Source organism: Bombina bombina, chromosome 9, assembly GCF_027579735.1.
Source record: "Bombina bombina isolate aBomBom1 chromosome 9, aBomBom1.pri, whole genome shotgun sequence".
NCBI lineage: Eukaryota > Metazoa > Chordata > Amphibia > Anura > Bombinatoridae > Bombina > Bombina bombina.
In genome coordinates this window covers 8,065,534-8,086,152 of record NC_069507.1, presented here as the reverse complement: position 1 = coordinate 8,086,152, position 20,619 = coordinate 8,065,534, and the positions used below count along the sequence as shown (strand labels likewise).

Sequence of the window (20,619 nt, the reverse complement as noted above, 5' to 3'; positions counted from 1 at the left end):
AGTGTGTGTATAAATATATACATAATGTAAACTTAGCTATGGTTATACTAGTTATGTACAGTGTGTGTATAAATATATACATAATGTAAACTTAGCTATGGTTATACTAGTTATGTACAGTGTGTGTATAAATATATACATAATGTAAACTTAGCTATAGTTATACTAGTTATGTACAGTGTGTGTATAAATATATACATAATGTAAACTTAGCTATAGTTATACTAGTTATGTACAGTGTGTGTATAAATATATACATAATGTAAACTTAGCTATGGTTATACTAGTTATGTACAGTGTGTGTATAAATATATACATAATGTAAACTTAGCTATGGTTATACTAGTTATGTACAGTGTGTGTATAAATATATACATAATGTAAACTTAGCTATAGTTATACTAGTTATGTACAGTGTGTGTATAAATATATACATAATGTAAACTTAGCTATGGTTATACTAGTTATGTACAGTGTGTGTATAAATATATACATAATGTAAACTTAGCTATAGTTATACTAGTTATGTACAGTGTGTGTATAAATATATACATAATGTAAACTTAGCTATGGTTATACTAGTTATGTACAGTGTGTGTGTATAAATATATACATAATGTAAACTTAGCTATAGTTATACTAGTTATGTACAGTGTGTGTATAAATATATACATAATGTAAACTTAGCTATAGTTATACTAGTTATGTACAGTGTGTGTGTATAAATATATACATAATGTAAATGTAACTATGGTTATACTAGTTATGTACAGTGTGTGTGTATAAATATATACATAATGTAAACTTAGCTATGGTTATACTAGTTATGTACAGTATGTGTATAAATATATACATAATGTAAACTTAGCTATGGTTATACTAGTTATGTACAGTGTGTGTATAAATAAATACATAATGTAAACTTATCTATGGTTATACTAGTTATGTACAGTGTGTGTATAAATATATACATAATGTAAACTTATCTATGGTTATACTAGTTATGTACAGTGTGTGTATAAATATATACATAATGTAAACTTAGCTATAGTTATTTATACTAGTTATGTACAGTGTGTGTATAAATATATACATAATGTAAACTTAGCTATGGTTATACTAGTTATGTACAGTATGTGTGTGTATAAATATATACATAATGTAAACTTAGCTATAGTTATACTAGTTATGTACAGTGTGTGTGTATAAATATATACATAATGTAAACTTAGCTATGGTTATACTAGTTATGTACAGTGTGTGTATAAATATATACATAATGTAAACTTAGCTATGGTTATACTAGTTATGTACAGTGTGGGTATAAATATATACATAATGTAAACTTAGCTATAGTTATACACAGTGTGTGTATAAATATATACATAATGTAAACTTAGCTATGGTTATACTAGTTATGTACAGTGTGTATAAATATATACATAATGTAAATGTAACTATGGTTATACTAGTTATGTACAGTGTGTGTATAAATATATACATAATGTAAATGTAACTATGGTTATACTAGTTATGTACAGTATGTGTATAAATATATACATAATGTAAACTTAGCTATGGTTATACTAGTTATGTACAGTGTGTGTATAAATATATACATAATGTAAACTTAGCTATGGTTATACTAGTTATGTACAGTGTGTGTATAAATATATACATAATGTAAACTTAGCTATGGTTATACTAGTTATGTACAGTGTGTGTATAAATATATACATAATGTAAACTTAGCTATGGTTATACTAGTTATGTACAGTGTGTGTATAAATATATACATAATGTAAACTTAGCTATAGTTATACTAGTTATGTACAGTGTGTGTATAAATATATACATAATGTAAACTTAGCTATAGTTATACTAGTTATGTACAGTGTGTGTATAAATATATACATAATGTAAACTTAGCTATAGTTATACTAGTTATGTACAGTGTGTGTATAAATATATACATAATGTAAACTTAGCTATAGTTATACTAGTTATGTACAGTGTGTGTATAAATATATACATAATGTAAACTTAGCTATGGTTATACTAGTTATGTACAGTGTGTGTATAAATATATACATAATGTAAACTTAGCTATAGTTATACTAGTTATGTACAGTGTGGGTATAAATATATACATAATGTAAATGTAACTATGGTTATACTAGTTATGTACAGTGTGTGTGTATAAATAAATACATAATGTAAACTTAGCTATGTTTATACTAGTTATGTACAGTGTGTGTGTATAAATATATACATAATGTAAACTTAGCTATAGTTATACTAGTTATGTACAGTGTGTGTGTATAAATATATACATAATGTAAACTTAGCTATAGTTATACTAGTTATGTACAGTGTGGGTATAAATATATACATAATGTAAACTTAGCTATGGTTATACTAGTTATGTACAGTGTGTGTGTATAAATATATACATAATTTAAAACATAGCTATGGTTATACTAGTTATGTACAGTGTGGGTATAAATATATACATAATGTAAACTTAGCTATAGTTATACTAGTTATGTACAGTGTGTGTGTATAAATATATACATAATGTAAACTTAGCTATGGTTATACTAGTTATGTACAGTGTGTGTATAAATATATACATAATGTAAATGTAACTATGGTTATACTAGTTATGTACAGTGTGTGTATAAATATATACATAATGTAAACTTAGCTATAGTTATACTAGTTATGTACAGTGTGTGTATAAATATATACATAATGTAAACTTAGCTATAGTTATACTAGTTATGTACAGTGTGTGTATAAATATATACATAATGTAAACTTAGCTATGGTTATACTAGTTATGTACAGTGTGTGTATAAATATATACATAATGTAAACTTAGCTATAGTTATACTAGTTATGTACAGTGTGTGTATAAATATATACATAATGTAAACTTAGCTATGGTTATACTAGTTATGTACAGTGTGTGTATAAATATATACATAATGTAAACTTAGCTATAGTTATACTAGTTATGTACAGTGTGTGTATAAATATATACATAATGTAAACTTAGCTATGGTTATACTAGTTATGTACAGTGTGTGTATAAATATATACATAATGTAAACTTAGCTATGGTTATACTAGTTATGTACAGTGTGTGTATAAATATATACATAATGTAAACTTAGCTATAGTTATACTAGTTATGTACAGTGTGTGTATAAATATATACATAATGTAAACTTAGCTATAGTTATACTAGTTATGTACAGTGTGTGTATAAATATATACATAATGTAAACTTAGCTATAGTTATACTAGTTATGTACAGTGTGTGTATAAATATATACATAATGTAAACTTAGCTATAGTTATACTAGTTATGTACAGTGTGTGTATAAATATATACATAATGTAAACTTAGCTATGGTTATACTAGTTATGTACAGTGTGTGTATAAATATATACATAATGTAAACTTAGCTATGGTTATACTAGTTATGTACAGTGTGTGTATAAATATATACATAATGTAAACTTAGCTATAGTTATACTAGTTATGTACAGTGTGTGTATAAATATATACATAATGTAAACTTAGCTATAGTTATACTAGTTATGTACAGTGTGGTGTATAAATATATACATAATGTAAACTTAGCTATGGTTATACTAGTTATGTACAGTGTGTGTGTATAAATATACATAATGTAAACTTAGCTATGGTTATACTAGTTATGTACAGTGTGTGTGTATAAATATATACATAATGTAAACTGTAGCTATGGTTATACTAGTTATGTACAGTGTGTGTGTATAAATATATACATAATGTAAACTTAGCTATGGTTATACTAGTTATGTACAGTGTGTGTATATAAATATATACATAATTTAAACTTAGCTATGGTTATACTAGTTATGTACAGTGTGTGTGTATAAATATATACATAATGTAAACTTAGCTATGGTTATACTAGTTATGTACAGTGTGTGTGTATAAATATATACATAATGTAAACTTAGCTATAGTTTATACTAGTTATGTACAGTGTGTGTGTATAAATATATACATAATGTAACTTAGCTATAGTTATACTAGTTATGTACAGTGTGTGTGTATAAATATATACATAATGTAAACTTAGCTATAGTTATACTAGTTATGTACAGTGTGTGTGTATAAATATATACATAATGTAAACTTAGCTATAGTTATACTAGTTATGTACAGTGTGTGTGTATAAATATATACATAATGTAAACTTAGCTATAGTTATACTAGTTATGTACAGTGTGTGTGTATAAATATATACATAATGTAAACTTAGCTATGGTTATACTAGTTATGTACAGTGTGTGTGTATAAATATATACATAATGTAAACTTAGCTATGGTTATACTAGTTATGTACAGTGTGTGTGTATAAATATATACATAATGTAAACTTAGCTATGGTTATACTAGTTATGTACAGTGTGTGTATAAATATATACATAATGTAAACTTAGCTATGGTTATACTAGTTATGTACAGTGTGTGTATAAATATATACATAATGTAAACTTAGCTATAGGTTATACTAGTTATGTACAGTGTGTGTGTATAAATATATACATAATGTAAACTTAGCTATGGTTATACTAGTTATGTACAGTGTGTGTATAAATATATACATAATGTAAACTTAGCTATGGTTATACTAGTTATGTACAGTGTGTGTGTATAAATATATACATAATGTAAACTTAGCTATGGTTATACTAGTTATGTACAGTGTGTGTATAAATATATACATAATGTAAACTTAGCTATGGTTATACTAGTTATGTACAGTGTGTGTATAAATATATACATAATGTAAACTTAGCTATGGTTATACTAGTTATGTACAGTGTGTGTATAAATATATACATAATGTAAACTTAGCTATGGTTATACTAGTTATGTACAGTGTGTGTATAAATATATACATAATGTAAACTTAGCTATGGTTATACTAGTTATGTACAGTGTGTGTATAAATATATACATAATGTAAACTTAGCTATGGTTATACTAGTTATGTACAGTGTGTGTATAAATATATACATAATGTAAACTTAGCTATGGTTATACTAGTTATGTACAGTGTGTGTATAAATATATACATAATGTAAACTTAGCTATGGTTATACTAGTTATGTACAGTGTGTGTATAAATATATACATAATGTAAACTTAGCTATGGTTATACTAGTTATGTACAGTGTGTGTATAAATATATACATAATGTAAACTTAGCTATGGTTATACTAGTTATGTACAGTGTGGGTATAAATATATACATAATGTAAACTTAGCTATGGTTATACTAGTTATGTACAGTGTGTGTATAAATATATACATAATGTAAACTTAGCTATGGTTATACTAGTTATGTACAGTGTGTGTGTATAAATATATACATAATGTAAACTTAGCTATGGTTATACTAGTTATGTACAGTGTGGGTATAAATATATACATAATGTAAACTTAGCTATGGTTATACTAGTTATGTACAGTGTGGGTATAAATATATACATAATGTAAACTTAGCTATGGTTATACTAGTTATGTACAGTGTGGGTATAAATATATACATAATGTAAACTTAGCTATGGTTATACTAGTTATGTACAGTGTGGGTATAAATATATACATAATGTAAACTTAGCTATAGTTATACTAGTTATGTACAGTGTGTGTATAAATATATACATAATGTAAACTTAGCTATGGTTATACTAGTTATGTACAGTGTGTGTATAAATATATACATAATGTAAACTTAGCTATAGTTATACTAGTTATGTACAGTGTGTGTATAAATATATACATAATGTAAACTTAGCTATAGTTATACTAGTTATGTACAGTGTGTGTATAAATATATACATAATGTAAACTTAGCTATGGTTATACTAGTTATGTACAGTGTGGGTATAAATATATACATAATGTAAACTTAGCTATGGTTATACTAGTTATGTACAGTGTGTGTATAAATATATACATAATGTAAACTTAGCTATGGTTATACTAGTTATGTACAGTGTGTGTATAAATATATACATAATGTAAACTTAGCTATGGTTATACTAGTTATGTACAGTGTGTGTATATAAATATATACATAATTTAAACTTAGCTATGGTTATACTAGTTATGTACAGTGTGTGTGTATAAATATATACATAATGTAAACTTAGCTATGGTTATACTAGTTATGTAGAGTATGTGTGGGTATAAATATATACATAATGTAAACTTAGCTATGGTTATACTAGTTATGTACAGTGTGTGTATAAATAAATACATAATGTAAACTTATCTATGGTTATACTAGTTATGTACAGTATGTGTGTGTATAAATATATACATAATGTAAACTTAGCTATGGTTATACTAGTTATGTACAGTGTGGGTATAAATATATACATAATGTAAACTTAGCTATGGTTATACTAGTTATGTACAGTGTGTGTGTATAAATATATACATAATGTAAACTTAGCTATGGTTATACTAGTTATGTACAGTGTGTGTATAAATATATACATAATGTAAACTTAGCTATGGTTATACTAGTTATGTACAGTGTGTGTATAAATATATACATAATGTAAACTTAGCTATGGTTATACTAGTTATGTACAGTGTGGGTATAAATATATACATAATGTAAACTTAGCTATAGTTATACTAGTTATGTACAGTGTGTGTGTATAAATATATACATAATGTAAACTTAGCTATAGTTATACTAGTTATGTACAGTATGTGTGTGTATAAATATATACATAATGTAAACTTAGCTATGGTTATACTAGTTATGTACAGTGTGTGTATAAATATATACATAATGTAAACTTAGCTATAGTTATACTAGTTATGTACAGTGTGTGTATAAATATATACATAATGTAAACTTAGCTATAGTTATACTAGTTATGTACAGTGTGTGTGTATAAATATATACATAATGTAAACTTAGCTATGGTTATACTAGTTATGTACAGTGTGGGTATAAATATATACATAATGTAAACTTAGCTATGGTTATACTAGTTATGTACAGTGTGGGTATAAATATATACATAATTTAAAACATAGCTATGGTTATACTAGTTATGTACAGTGTGGGTATAAATATATACATAATGTAAACTTAGCTATGGTTATACTAGTTATGTACAGTGTGGGTATAAATATATACATAATGTAAACTTAGCTATGGTTATACTAGTTATGTACAGTGTGGGTATAAATATATACATAATGTAAACTTAGCTATGGTTATACTAGTTATGTACAGTGTGTGTGTATAAATATATACATAATGTAAACTTAGCTATAGTTATACTAGTTATGTACAGTGTGTGTATAAATATATACATAATGTAAACTTAGCTATGGTTATACTAGTTATGTACAGTGTGGGTATAAATATATACATAATGTAAACTTAGCTATGGTTATACTAGTTATGTACAGTGTGTGTATAAATATATACATAATGTAAACTTAGCTATGGTTATACTAGTTATGTACAGTGTGGGTATAAATATATACATAATGTAAACTTAGCTATAGTTATACTAGTTATGTACAGTGTGTGTATAAATGTATACATAATGTAAACTTAGCTATAGTTATACTAGTTATGTACAGTGTGTGTGTATAAATATATACATAATGTAAACTTAGCTATGGTTATACTAGTTATGTACAGTGTGTGTATAAATATATACATAATGTAAACTTAGCTATAGTTATACTAGTTATGTACAGTGTGTGTATAAATATATACATAATGTAAACTTAGCTATAGTTATACTAGTTATGTACAGTGTGTGTGTATAAATATATACATAATGTAAACTTAGCTATGGTTATACTAGTTATGTACAGTGTGTGTATAAATATATACATAATGTAAACTTAGCTATGGTTATACTAGTTATGTACAGTGTGTGTATAAATATATACATAATGTAAACTTAGCTATGGTTATACTAGTTATGTACAGTGTGTGTATAAATATATACATAATGTAAACTTAGCTATGGTTATACTAGTTATGTACAGTGTGGGTATAAATATATACATAATGTAAACTTAGCTATGTTTATACTAGTTATGTACAGTGTGTGTATAAATATATACATAATGTAAACTTAGCTATAGTTATACTAGTTATGTACAGTGTGTGTATAAATATATACATAATGTAAACTTAGCTATGGTTATACTAGTTATGTACAGTGTGTGTATAAATATATACATAATGTAAACTTAGCTATAGTTATACTAGTTATGTACAGTGTGGGTATAAATATATACATAATGTAAATGTAACTATGGTTATACTAGTTATGTACAGTATGTGTGTGTATAAATATATACATAATGTAAACTTAGCTATGGTTATACTAGTTATGTACAGTGTGTGTATAAATATATACATAATGTAAACTTAGCTATAGTTATACTAGTTATGTACAGTGTGTGTATAAATATATACATAATGTAAACTTAGCTATAGTTATACTAGTTATGTACAGTGTGTGTGTATAAATATATACATAATGTAAACTTAGCTATGGTTATACTAGTTATGTACAGTGTGGGTATAAATATATACATAATGTAAACTTAGCTATAGTTATACTAGTTATGTACAGTGTGGGTATAAATATATACATAATGTAAACTTAGCTATAGTTATACTAGTTATGTACAGTGTGGGTATAAATATATACATAATGTAAACTTAGCTATAGTTATACTAGTTATGTACAGTGTGGGTATAAATATATACATAATGTAAACTTAGCTATAGTTATACTAGTTATGTACAGTGTGTGTATAAATATATACATAATGTAAACTTAGCTATAGTTATACTAGTTATGTACAGTGTGGGTATAAATATATACATAATGTAAACTTATCTATGGTTATACTAGTTATGTACAGTGTGTGTATAAATATATACATAATGTAAACTTATCTATGGTTATACTAGTTATGTACAGTGTGTGTATAAATATATACATAATGTAAACTTATCTATGGTTATACTAGTTATGTACAGTGTGTGTATAAATATATACATAATGTAAACATAGCTATGGTTATACTAGTTATGTACAGTGTGTGTATAAATATATACATAATGTAAACTTAGCTATGGTTATACTAGTTATGTACAGTGTGGGTATAAATATATACATAATTTAAAACATAGCTATGGTTATACTAATATATATATATATAAAAATCATGTTAGTGGTCCCTGAGGGACAAAAGGTTGGCAACCCCTGCATTAGAGCACACTGAAGAAGGCGCGTGTATTGTGCGCTATATACATATATATACACTTCCACAGTGTGCTCTCATGGAAACAAGGCAACGGAAAAGGAGGCAAATTTCATCATACAAATTAACTGTAAAGTTTATTAAGCTACAGTACCCTGTGAATGAGCACCGTGCATATGCACACAGGGTTTATTAAGCTGCAGTACCCTGTGAGTGAGCACCGTGCATATGCACACAGGGTTTATTAAGCTGCAGTACCCTGTGAGTGAGCACCGTGCATATGCACACAGGGTTTATTAAGCTACAGTACCCTGTGAGTGAGCACCGTGCATATGCACACAGGGTTTATTAAGCTGCAGTACCCTGTGAGTGAGCACCGTGCATATGCACACAGGGTTTATTAAGCTGCAGTACCCTGTGAGTGAGCACCGTGCATATGCACACAGGGTTTATTAAGCTGCAGTACCCTGTGAGTGAGCACCGTGCATATGCACACAGGGTTTATTAAGCTGCAGTACCCTGTGAGTGAGCACCGTGCATATGCACACAGGGTTTATTAAGCTGCAGTACCCTGTGAGTGAGCACCGTGCATATGCACACAGGGTTTATTAAGCTGCAGTACCCTGTGAGTGAGCACCGTGCATATGCACACAGGGTTTATTAAGCTGCAGTACCCTGTGAGTGAGCACCGTGCATATGCACACAGGGTTTATTAAGCTGCAGTACCCTGTGAGTGAGCACCGTGCATATGCACACAGGGTTTATTAAGCTGCAGTACCCTGTGAGTGAGCACCGTGCATATGCACACAGGGTTTATTAAGCTGCAGTACCCTGTGAGTGAGCACCGTGCATATGCACACAGGGTTTATTAAGCTGCAGTACCCTGTGAGTGAGCACCGTGCATATGCACACAGGGTTTATTAAGCTACAGTACCCTGTGAATGAGCACCGTGCATATGCACACAGGGTTTATTAAGCTGCAGTACCCTGTGAATGAGCACCGTGCATATGCACACAGGGTTTATTAAGCTGCAGTACCCTGTGAGTGAGCACCGTGCATATGCACACAGGGTTTATTAAGCTACAGTACCCTGTGAGTGAGCACCGTGCATATGCACACAGGGTTTATTAAGCTACAGTAGCTTGTGAATGAGCACCGTGCATATGCACACAGGGTTTATTAAGCTGCAGTACCCTGTGAGTGAGCACCGTGCATATGCACAGGGTTTATTAAGCTGCAGTACCCTGTGATTGAGCACCGTGCATATGCACACAGGGTTTATTAAGCTACAGTACCCTGTGAGTGAGCACCGTGCATATGCACACAGGGTTTATTAAGCTACAGTACCCTGTGAGTGAGCACCGTGCATATGCACACAGGGTTTATTAAGCTACAGTACCCTGTGAGTGAGCACCGTGCATATGCACACAGGGTTTATTAAGCTACAGTACCCTGTGAGTGAGCACCGTGCATATGCACACAGGGTTTATTAAGCTACAGTACCCTGTGAGTGAGCACCGTGCATATGCACACAGGGTTTATTAAGCTACAGTACCCTGTGAGCAACGTGCATATGCACACAGGGTTTATTAAGCTGCAGTACCGTGAGTGAGCACCGTGCATATGCACACAGGGTTTATTAAGCTATAGTACCCTGTGAGTGAGCACCGTGCATATGCACACAGGGTTTATTAAGCTGCAGTACCCTGTGAGCACTGTGCATATGCACACAGGGTTTATTAAGCTGCAGTACCCTGTGAGTGAGCACCGTGCATATGCACACAGGGTTTATTAAGCTGCAGTACCCTGTGAGTGAGCACCGTGCATATGCACACAGGGTTTATTAAGCTGCAGTACCCTGTGAGTGAGCACCGTGCATATGCACACAGGGTTTATTAAGCTGCAGTACCCTGTGAGTGAGCACCGTGCATATGCACACAGGGTTTATTAAGCTGCAGTACCCTGTGAGTGAGCACCGTGCATATGCACACAGGGTTTATTAAGCTACAGTACCCTGTGAGCAACGTGCATATGCACACAGGGTTTATTAAGCTGCAGTACCTTGAGTGAGCACCGTGCATATGCACACAGGGTTTATTAAGCTATAGTACCCTGTGAGTGAGCACCGTGCATATGCACACAGGGTTTATTAAGCTGCAGTACCCTGTGAGCACCGTGCATATGCACACAGGGTTTATTAAGCTGCAGTACCCTGTGAGTGAGCACCGTGCATATGCACACAGGGTTTATTAAGCTACAGTACCCTGTGAGCAACGTGCATATGCACACAGGGTTTATTAAGCTACAGTACCCTGTGAGTGAGCACCGTGCATATGCACACAGGGTTTATTAAGCTACAGTACCCTGTGAGTGAGCACCGTGCATATGCACACAGGGTTTATTAAGCTGCAGTACCCTGTGAGTGAGCACCGTGCATATGCACACAGGGTTTATTAAGCTGCAGTACCCTGAGAGTGAGCACCGTGCATATGCACACAGGGTTTATTAAGCTGCAGTACCCTGTGAGTGAGCACCGTGCATATGCACACAGGGTTTATTAAGCTGCAGTACCCTGTGAGTGAGCACCGTGCATATGCACACAGGGTTTATTAAGCTACAGTACCCTGTGAGTGAGCACCGTGCATATGCACACAGGGTTTATTAAGCTACAGTACCCTGTGAGTGAGCACCGTGCATATGCACACAGGGTTTATTAAGCTGCAGTACCCTGTGAGTGAGCACCGTGCATATGCACACAGGGTTTATTAAGCTACAGTACCCTGTGAGTGAGCACCGTGCATATGCACACAGGGTTTATTAAGCTACAGTACCCTGTGAGTGAGCACCGTGCATATGCACACAGGGTTTATTAAGCTGCAGTACCCTGTGAGTGAGCACCGTGCATATGCACACAGGGTTTATTAAGCTGCAGTACCCTGTGAGTGAGCACCGTGCATATGCACACAGGGTTTATTAAGCTGCAGTACCCTGTGAGTGAGCACCGTGCATATGCACACAGGGTTTATTAAGCTATAGTACCCTGTGAGTGAGCACCGTGCATATGCACACAGGGTTTATTAAGCTACAGTACCCTGTGAGCAACGTGCATATGCACACAGGGTTTATTAAGCTGCAGTACCGTGAGTGAGCACCGTGCATATGCACACAGGGTTTATTAAGCTATAGTACCCTGTGAGTGAGCACCGTGCATATGCACACAGGGTTTATTAAGCTGCAGTACCGTGAGTGAGCACCGTGCATATGCACACAGGGTTTATTAAGCTATAGTACCCTGTGAGTGAGCACCGTGCATATGCACACAGGGTTTATTAAGCTATAGTACCCTGTGAGTGAGCAACGTGCATATGCACACAGGGTTTATTAAGCTATAGTACCCTGTGAGTGAGCACCGTGCATATGCACACAGGGTTTATTAAGCTGTACAGTAAAGGCGCCTTTTCATCCGTTTTTTGTTTTGTTTGTTTAACGGATGAATGAAGGTGGCCTTTATTTTGAGTGATAGTAAATCCTAGCGTTTGCGAAACACTAGTATTTAGCAACACTAAGTGATTTAGCATATGGCTATTATGTCCTGTTGCACACTGTTGCGGAGCTATGCAGCCGACATGACGCTAGAACACCCTTTAATGCAGACACCGTATCTTCCAACTCACTGCACCCAGTCACCTTTATCTGATCCCCAGCCTAAAGCTCACTGTGTAACCCCACACCAGCAACATTATCTCTTTCCGGTCCCATGATTTTGTGGGATAGTTAATTTCCAACAGACAACACGACCCTGCAACACATTATGCCGTTATCATATGACAAAGCTCCAGCACAAACTTAATACTTCACCTCTCAGATTAGTAGCAGTTTCCTCAGAAATAGGAAATTTAGAGAAGTCTCCCTCTGATTTCTCCAATGTGAGTGCCTGTGAAGAGAAGCAGAGCGTTTAGGAGCGCAGCGCGGGGATACAATCTTTAAAAAAAAAAAAAAAAAGCTTCCAATTTACTTCCATTATCAAATTGATTTCATTCTTGTGGTATTCTTTCTGGAAGAGATAACTAGGTAGGTAATGAGCACATTTATGAAGCTCTGCCAGTAAATTTAAATGACAGAAATAAATGGGAAAGATTGGTTTTTTGTTTTTTTTGTTTTTTAGATTTTACCCCCTTAAAGGGAAGAAAATGTTTGGTAAATCTGAATATTGCAGGACTGGCTATAGAAAACCTACGTACATAGGAGGCAGCAGCAGAAAGCAACGGGATGGGAGAGCAGGTTTGTGACGTAAGTGCACAGGGCACCGACATCTGATCTAGCAACACACAACGGATCCTACCTCATCCTCAAGCTCCTCTTTCTCTTCTGATTGGGCAGTCTGCAGCTCGGCACCTTCCTGCGATTGGTCCATTTTCTGCTTCTTGGCCGCTGGTCCTTCCTCTCCAGTTCCGCTGCCGGCAGTTTTCTTGGTTTTCAGCTTTGTTTTTGTGCCGTTCTATGCAGGAAACAAATTGTGCTTAATACAAACACTTGTAATAAATAACTAGCAGAAGCACAGACGGGTTGGCAAGAACCCAAAGGCAGAACATACAGTGTTCTGAGATGCCATCGCAGAAAATGCATCATGTCTGCAGAAAGAACAGGGCACATGCAGGAACTGTTAGAGATTTAACTTTGCAGCACTGCTACACATCAGGCTGTTCTCTTGAAACAGCGCTGTGCTCTGGCTGCACAGTGTAAGTTTTCCTTATCACAGTGCATCCAGAGCAAAGTGTTGTTTGAATATGCAGTAGATTTCTATATTAGACCATCTAATTTGCAATCAAATTTTCAAATTGCAATTAAAACGTGTGCTTAAGTGTAACTGCCTAATTTAAAATGTTATTTTATTTAAAAATGAGCTGCAGAAAATATTTCACTAAAAAAATATCATCGCAGAAAGTGAAAAAAGTTCTGCCTCTGGGGGCAAGAATATTAAAAGGGACGGGAGAAATTTTTGGGTCATGATTCAGATAGAACATTTTTAAACATCTTTCAAATTTACTTCTATCAGTTTTGCTTCATTCTTTTGGTATCCTTTATTATTACACTACAGAGAGCTAGCCGAACACATCCGGTGTGTGCAGCCACCAATCAGCAGCAAGCAAGCAGCTCCTGAGACTACCTACATATGTTTTAAAACAAAAGATTCAAAGAGAACGAGGTAAATTAGACGTAAATAGGAAACTTTTTTAAAACCTCATGCTCTATCTAAACCATGGGGAAAAAAAAATGGGTTTCATATCCCTTTAAGCCATAACATCTTTAGGACACTACAAGCCGACCTAAAACGCAGGGCTTAAACACCCATAGGACGGCATGGAACATCCTAACTAATATGGCGGAAGTGCCTAGCAATGCAGGCCGCCCCCAGAAGCAGCACCTTTATGAGTCACACGAGTACAGTGAAAAATCACCCGACTTCTGATTTGGCCCTTTGTTGATGTTCGCATCTGGGATGGATACGTACACCCTGAAGTAGTTAAGTTTGCTTCTTTTATTTATTTTTGTCCCCTTTCCTGTAATTTAATTATGGAAATGCTGTTCTTTCCAATTTCTGTTAAGAGTATACTTAATACTGCTATACATGTGAGATTATATAGCGAGATGCTGTACAGTCATGTCAGTCAGGTGGTGATCCCTAGCTAAGAGGAGGAGAGGCGCCAGTCAGGTGGTGATCCCTAGCTAAGAGGAGGAGAGGCGCCAGTCAGGTGGTGATCCCTAGCTAAGAGGAGGAGAGGCGCCAGTCAGGTGGTGATCCCTAGCTAAGAGGAGGAGAGGCGCCAGTCAGGTGGTGATCCCTAGCTAAGAGGAGGAGAGGCGCCAGTCAGGTGGTGATCCCTAGCTAAGAGGAGGAGAGGCGCCAGTCAGGTGGTGATCCCTAGCTAAGAGGAGGAGAGGCGCCAGTCAGGTGGTGATCCCTAGCTAAGAGGAGGAGAGGCGCCAGTCAGGTGGTGATCCCTAGCTAAGAGGAGGAGAGGCGCCAGTCAGGTGGTGATCCCTAGCTAAGAGGAGGAGAGGCGCCAGTCAGGTGGTGATCCCTAGCTAAGAGGAGGAGAGGCGCCAGTCAGGTGGTGATCCCTAGCTAAGAGGAGGAGAGGCGCCAGTCAGGTGGTGATCCCTAGCTAAGAGGAGGAGAGGCGCCAGTCAGGTGGTGATCCCTAGCTAAGAGGAAGAGAGGCGCCAGTCAGGTGGTGATCCCTAGCTAAGAGGAGACGAGGCGCCAGTCAGGTGGTGATCCCTAGCTAAGAGGAGGAGAGGCGCCAGTCAGGTGGTGATCCCTAGTTAAGAGGAGGAGAGGCGCCAGTCAGGTGGTGATCTCTAGTTAAGAGGAGGAGAGGCACCAGTCAGGTGGTGATCTCTAGTTAAGAGGAGGAGAGGCGCCAGTCAGGTGGTGATCTCTAGTTAAGAGGAGGAGAGGCGCCAGTCAGGTGGTGATCTCTAGTTAAGAGGAGGAGAGGCGCCAGTCAGGTGGTGATCCCTAGCTAAGAGGAGAGGCGCCAGTCAGGTGGTGATCCCTAGCTAAGAGGAGAGGCGCCAGTCAGGTGGTGATCCCTAGCTAAGAGGAGAGGCGCCAGTCAGGTGGTGATCCCTAGCTAAGAGGAGAGGCGCCAGTCAGGTGGTGATCCCTAGCTAAGAGGAGAGGCGCCAGTCAGGTGGTGATCTTTAGTTAACAGGACTCACCATTTCGGCATTGACTTTGGGTTCAGAAACTGATGTATCCTCTGGTGTTTCAGATTCATCAACACTCTTTTTCTTTTTCTTCTTTACTTTTTTCGGTGTTGGTGTATCAGGTTCTTCAGGCCCATCACTGTTACACTGCTCCGTGGGCTCAAGAGGACTTGATTCTTTCACAGATTTCTTCTTTTTCTTCAGTTTTGGAATCTTCTGCAAGAAGAAAAGGCAATAATATTAGTTTGTTAATTTAAATGTGGTTTAGGGATAATGTTCTGCTCACATTACAGTGTGTACCAGTCTTATGGAGATCAAAGCCTCGAGTATACCTGCTGGTTATTGTTAAGTTCTCCATTCTCTTGATGTTTCCCATTAACAGCCACCTGTTCCAGACCAAGTCCTGCTGCGTCCCCTTTCATAAGCTTTCTCTTCTTTGTTGTGAGGGTGTCAGAAGTAATCTGGGCAAAGAGCCACATAATTAATTCAACATTCAATTCCATGTTCACCCCCTGTACCCACTACTTCTCTATGATCTTGATTGCTTAGCGTTGTTTACTAAAACTATATGATCCGGTCTGCTTCCCCTCTGCAGCCCCCAGCTGTGCCCACCGCCCCTCTACGACCTATTCTGTTCCCCTCTGTGCCCGACACCCCCTCTGCGATCCCAACTGTACCCTCCACCTTTACTGTGATCTCGGCTGTGCCCGCAAGACCCTCTGCGATCTCAGCTGTGCCCGCAAGACCCTCTGCGATCTCAGCTGTGCCCGCAAGACCCTCTGCGATCTCAGCTGTGCCCGCAAGACCCTCTGCGATCTCAGCTGTGCCCGCAAGACCCTCTGCGATCTCAGCTGTGCCCGCAAGACCCTCTGCGATCTCAGCTGTGCCCGCAAGACCCTCTGCGATCTCAGCTGTGCCCGCAAGACCCTCTGCGATCTCAGCTGTGCCCGCAAGACCCTCTGCGATCTCAGCTGTGCCCGCAAGACCCTCTGCGATCTCAGCTGTGCCCGCAAGACCCTCTGCGATCTCAGCTGTGCCCGCAAGACCCTCTGCGATCTCAGCTGTGCCCGCAAGACCCTCTGCGATCTCAGCTGTGCCCGCAAGACCCTCTGCGATCTCAGCTGTGCCCGCAAGACCCTCTGCGATCTCAGCTGTGCCCGCAAGACCCTCTGCGATCTCAGCTGTGCCCGCAAGACCCTCTGCGATCTCAGCTGTGCCCGCAAGACCCTCTGCGATCTCAGCTGTGCCCGCAAGACCCTCTGCGATCTCAGCTGTGCCCGCAAGACCCTCTGCGATCTCAGCTGTGCCCGCAAGACCCTCTGCGATCTCAGCTGTGCCCGCAAGACCCTCTGCGATCTCAGCTGTGCCCGCAAGACCCTCTGCGATCTCAGCTGTGCCCGCAAGAACCTCTGCGATCTCAGCTGTGCCCGCAAGACCCTCTGCGATCTCAGCTGTGCCCGCAAGACCCTCTGCGATCTCAGCTGTGCCCGCAAGAACCTCTGCGATCTCAGCTGTGCCCGCAAGAACCTCTGCGATCTCAGCTGTGCCCGCAAGAACCTCTGCGATCTCAGCTGTGCCCGCAAGAACCTCTGCGATCTCAGCTGTGCCCGCAAGAACCTCTGCGATCTCAGCTGTGCCCGCAAGAACCTCTGCGATCTCAGCTGTGCCCGCAAGAACCTCTGCGATCTCAGCTGTGCCCGCAAGAACCTCTGCGATCTCAGCTGTGCCCGCAAGAACCTCTGCGATCTCAGCTGTGCCCGCAAGAACCTCTGCGATCTCAGCTGTGCCCGCAAGAACCTCTGCGATCTCAGCTGTGCCCGCAAGAACCTCTGCGATCTCAGCTGTGCCCGCAAGAACCTCTGCGATCTCAGCTGTGCCCGCAAGAACCTCTGCGATCTCAGCTGTGCCCGCAAGAACCTCTGCGATCTCAGCTGTGCCCGCAAGAACCTCTGCGATCTCAGCTGTGCCCGCAAGAACCTCTGCGATCTCAGCTGTGCCCGCAAGAACCTCTGCGATCTCAGCTGTGCCCGCAAGAACCTCTGCGATCTCAGCTGTGCCCGCAAGACCCTCTGCGATCTCAGCTGTGCCCGCAAGACCCTCTGCGATCTCAGCTGTGCCCGCAAGACCCTCTGCGATCTCAGCTGTGCCCGCAAGACCCTCTGCGATCTCAGCTGTGCCCGCAAGACCCTCTGCGATCTCAGCTGTGCCCGCAAGACCCTCTGCGATCTCAGCTGTGCCCGCAAGACCCTCTGCGATCTCAGCTGTGCCCGCAAGACCCTCTGCGATCTCAGCTGTGCCCGCAAGACCCTCTGCGATCTCAGCTGTGCCCGCAAGAACCTCTGCGATCTCAGCTGTGCCCGCAGACCCTCTGTGATCTCAGCTGTGCCCGCAAGACCCTCTGCGATCTCAGCTGTGCCCGCAAGACCCTCTGCGATCTCAGCTGTGCCCGCAAGAACCTCTGCGATCTCAGCTGTGCCCGCAGACCCTCTGTGATCTCAGCTGTGCCCGCAAGACCCTCTGTGATCTCAGCTGCTATGGGTCTATGGGCCTCGTACTGACGGGGCCCCGCCTACAGACCCAGATGACCGGTCAACCATGGACAACCTCCCGTGCTGTTCCCCGTTATCTCCCCCAGCCCCCGGTACTAACCTCACCGCCCTCGCACAGCTTCATAGCGCCGCTCTCGGTGTTTTCCTTCCGCACTCGGGGAAATGCAGCAGCCACGTTATAGAACGCAGCGTGAAAAGAAAGAGGAAGCCTGCGTCACTTCCGGTGCGTGTTTCAGCCATTACGTCACATGCGCGCGCGCATAACAACACTGACACGTGCGATGTAAAAGATAGTGCATGTATGCTTCTGTTAATGGTGCACACGGGCACTAAATGGCACCCATACCCACCCTATACTGTAACTAACCCACCCTATACTGTAACTAGCACCCACACCCACCCTATACTGTAACTAACCCACCCTATACTGTAACTAACCCACCCTATACTGTAACTAGCACCCACACCCACCCTATACTGTAACTAACCCACCCTATACTGTAACTAACCCACCCTATACTGTAACTAGCACCCACACCCACCCTATACTGTAACTAACCCACCCTATACTGTAACTAGCACCCACACCCACCCTATACTGTAACTAACCCACCCTATACTGTAACTAGCACCCATACCCACCCTATACTGTAACTAACCCACCCTATACTGTAACTAGCACCCACACCCACCCTATACTGTAACTAACCCACCCTATACTGTAACTAACCCACCCTATACTGTAACTAGCACCCACACCCACCCTATACTGTAACTAACCCACCCTATACTGTAACTAACCCACCCTATACTGTAACTAACCCACCCTATACTGTAACTAGCACCCACACCCACCCTATACTGTAACTAACCCACCCTATACTGTAACTAACCCACCCTATACTGTAACTAACCCACCCTATACTGTAACTAGCACCCACACCCACCCTATACTGTAACTAACCCACCCTATACTGTAACTAGCACCCATACCCACCCTATACTGTAACTAACCCACCCTATACCGTAACTAGCACCCATACCCACCCTATACCGTAACTAGCACCCATACCCACCCTATACTGTAACTAACCCACCCTATACTGTAACTAGCACCCATACCCACCCTATACTGTAACTAGCACCCATACCCACCCTATACTGTAACTAACCCACCCTATACTGTAACTAGCACCCATACCCACCCTATACTGTAACTAGCACCCATACCCACCCTATACTGTAACTAACCCACCCTATACTGTAACTAGCACCCACACCCACCCTATACTGTAACTAACCCACCCTATACTGTAACTAACCCACCCTATACTGTAACTAGCACCCACACCCACCCTATACTGTAACTAACCCACCCTATACTGTAACTAGCACCCACACCCACCCTATACTGTAACTAACCCACCCTATACTGTAACTAGCACCCATACCCACCCTATACTGTAACTAACCCACCCTATACTGTAACTAGCACCCATACCCACCCTATACTGTAACTAGCACCCATACCCACCCTATACTGTAACTAACCCACCCTATACTGTAACTAGCACCCATACCCACCCTATACTGTAACTAGCACCCATACCCACCCTATACTGTAACTAACCCACCCTATACTGTAACTAGCACCCATACCCACCCTATCCTGTAACTAACCCACCCTATACTGTAACTAGCACCCATACCCACCCTATACTGTAACTAGCACCCATACCCACCCTATACTGTAACTAACCCACCCTATACTGTAACTAGCACCCATACCCACCCTATCCTGTAACTAACCCACCCTATACTGTAACTAGCACCCATACCCACCCTATACTGTAACTAGCACCCATACCCACCCTATACTGTAACTAACCCACCCTATACTGTAACTAGCACCCATACCCACCCTATACTGTAACTAACCCACCCTATACTGTAACTAACCCACCCTATACTGTAACTAGCACCCATACCCACCCTATACTGTAACTAACCCACCCTAT

General features: G+C 38.6%; 1 protein-coding gene across 1 annotated transcript in view; it reads right to left on the bottom strand.

Annotated features, from left to right (window-relative positions):
• DDX21 (DExD-box helicase 21) overlaps window positions 1–18,831 on the bottom strand; it is a 102,767-nt gene extending 83,936 nt beyond the window's left edge. The window contains exons 1-5 of the mRNA XM_053691860.1: window positions 18,702–18,831; window positions 16,385–16,513; window positions 16,065–16,268; window positions 13,681–13,836; window positions 13,197–13,272 (exon numbers count right to left, since the gene is read on the bottom strand). Coding sequence (XP_053547835.1) covers window positions 13,197–13,272; window positions 13,681–13,836; window positions 16,065–16,268; window positions 16,385–16,513; window positions 18,702–18,725 — 589 coding nt within the window. The 5' untranslated portion in view covers window positions 18,726–18,831. The remainder of the gene's footprint in view (window positions 1–13,196; window positions 13,273–13,680; window positions 13,837–16,064; window positions 16,269–16,384; window positions 16,514–18,701) is intronic.
• Window positions 18,832–20,619: the final 1,788 nt, after the last annotated feature.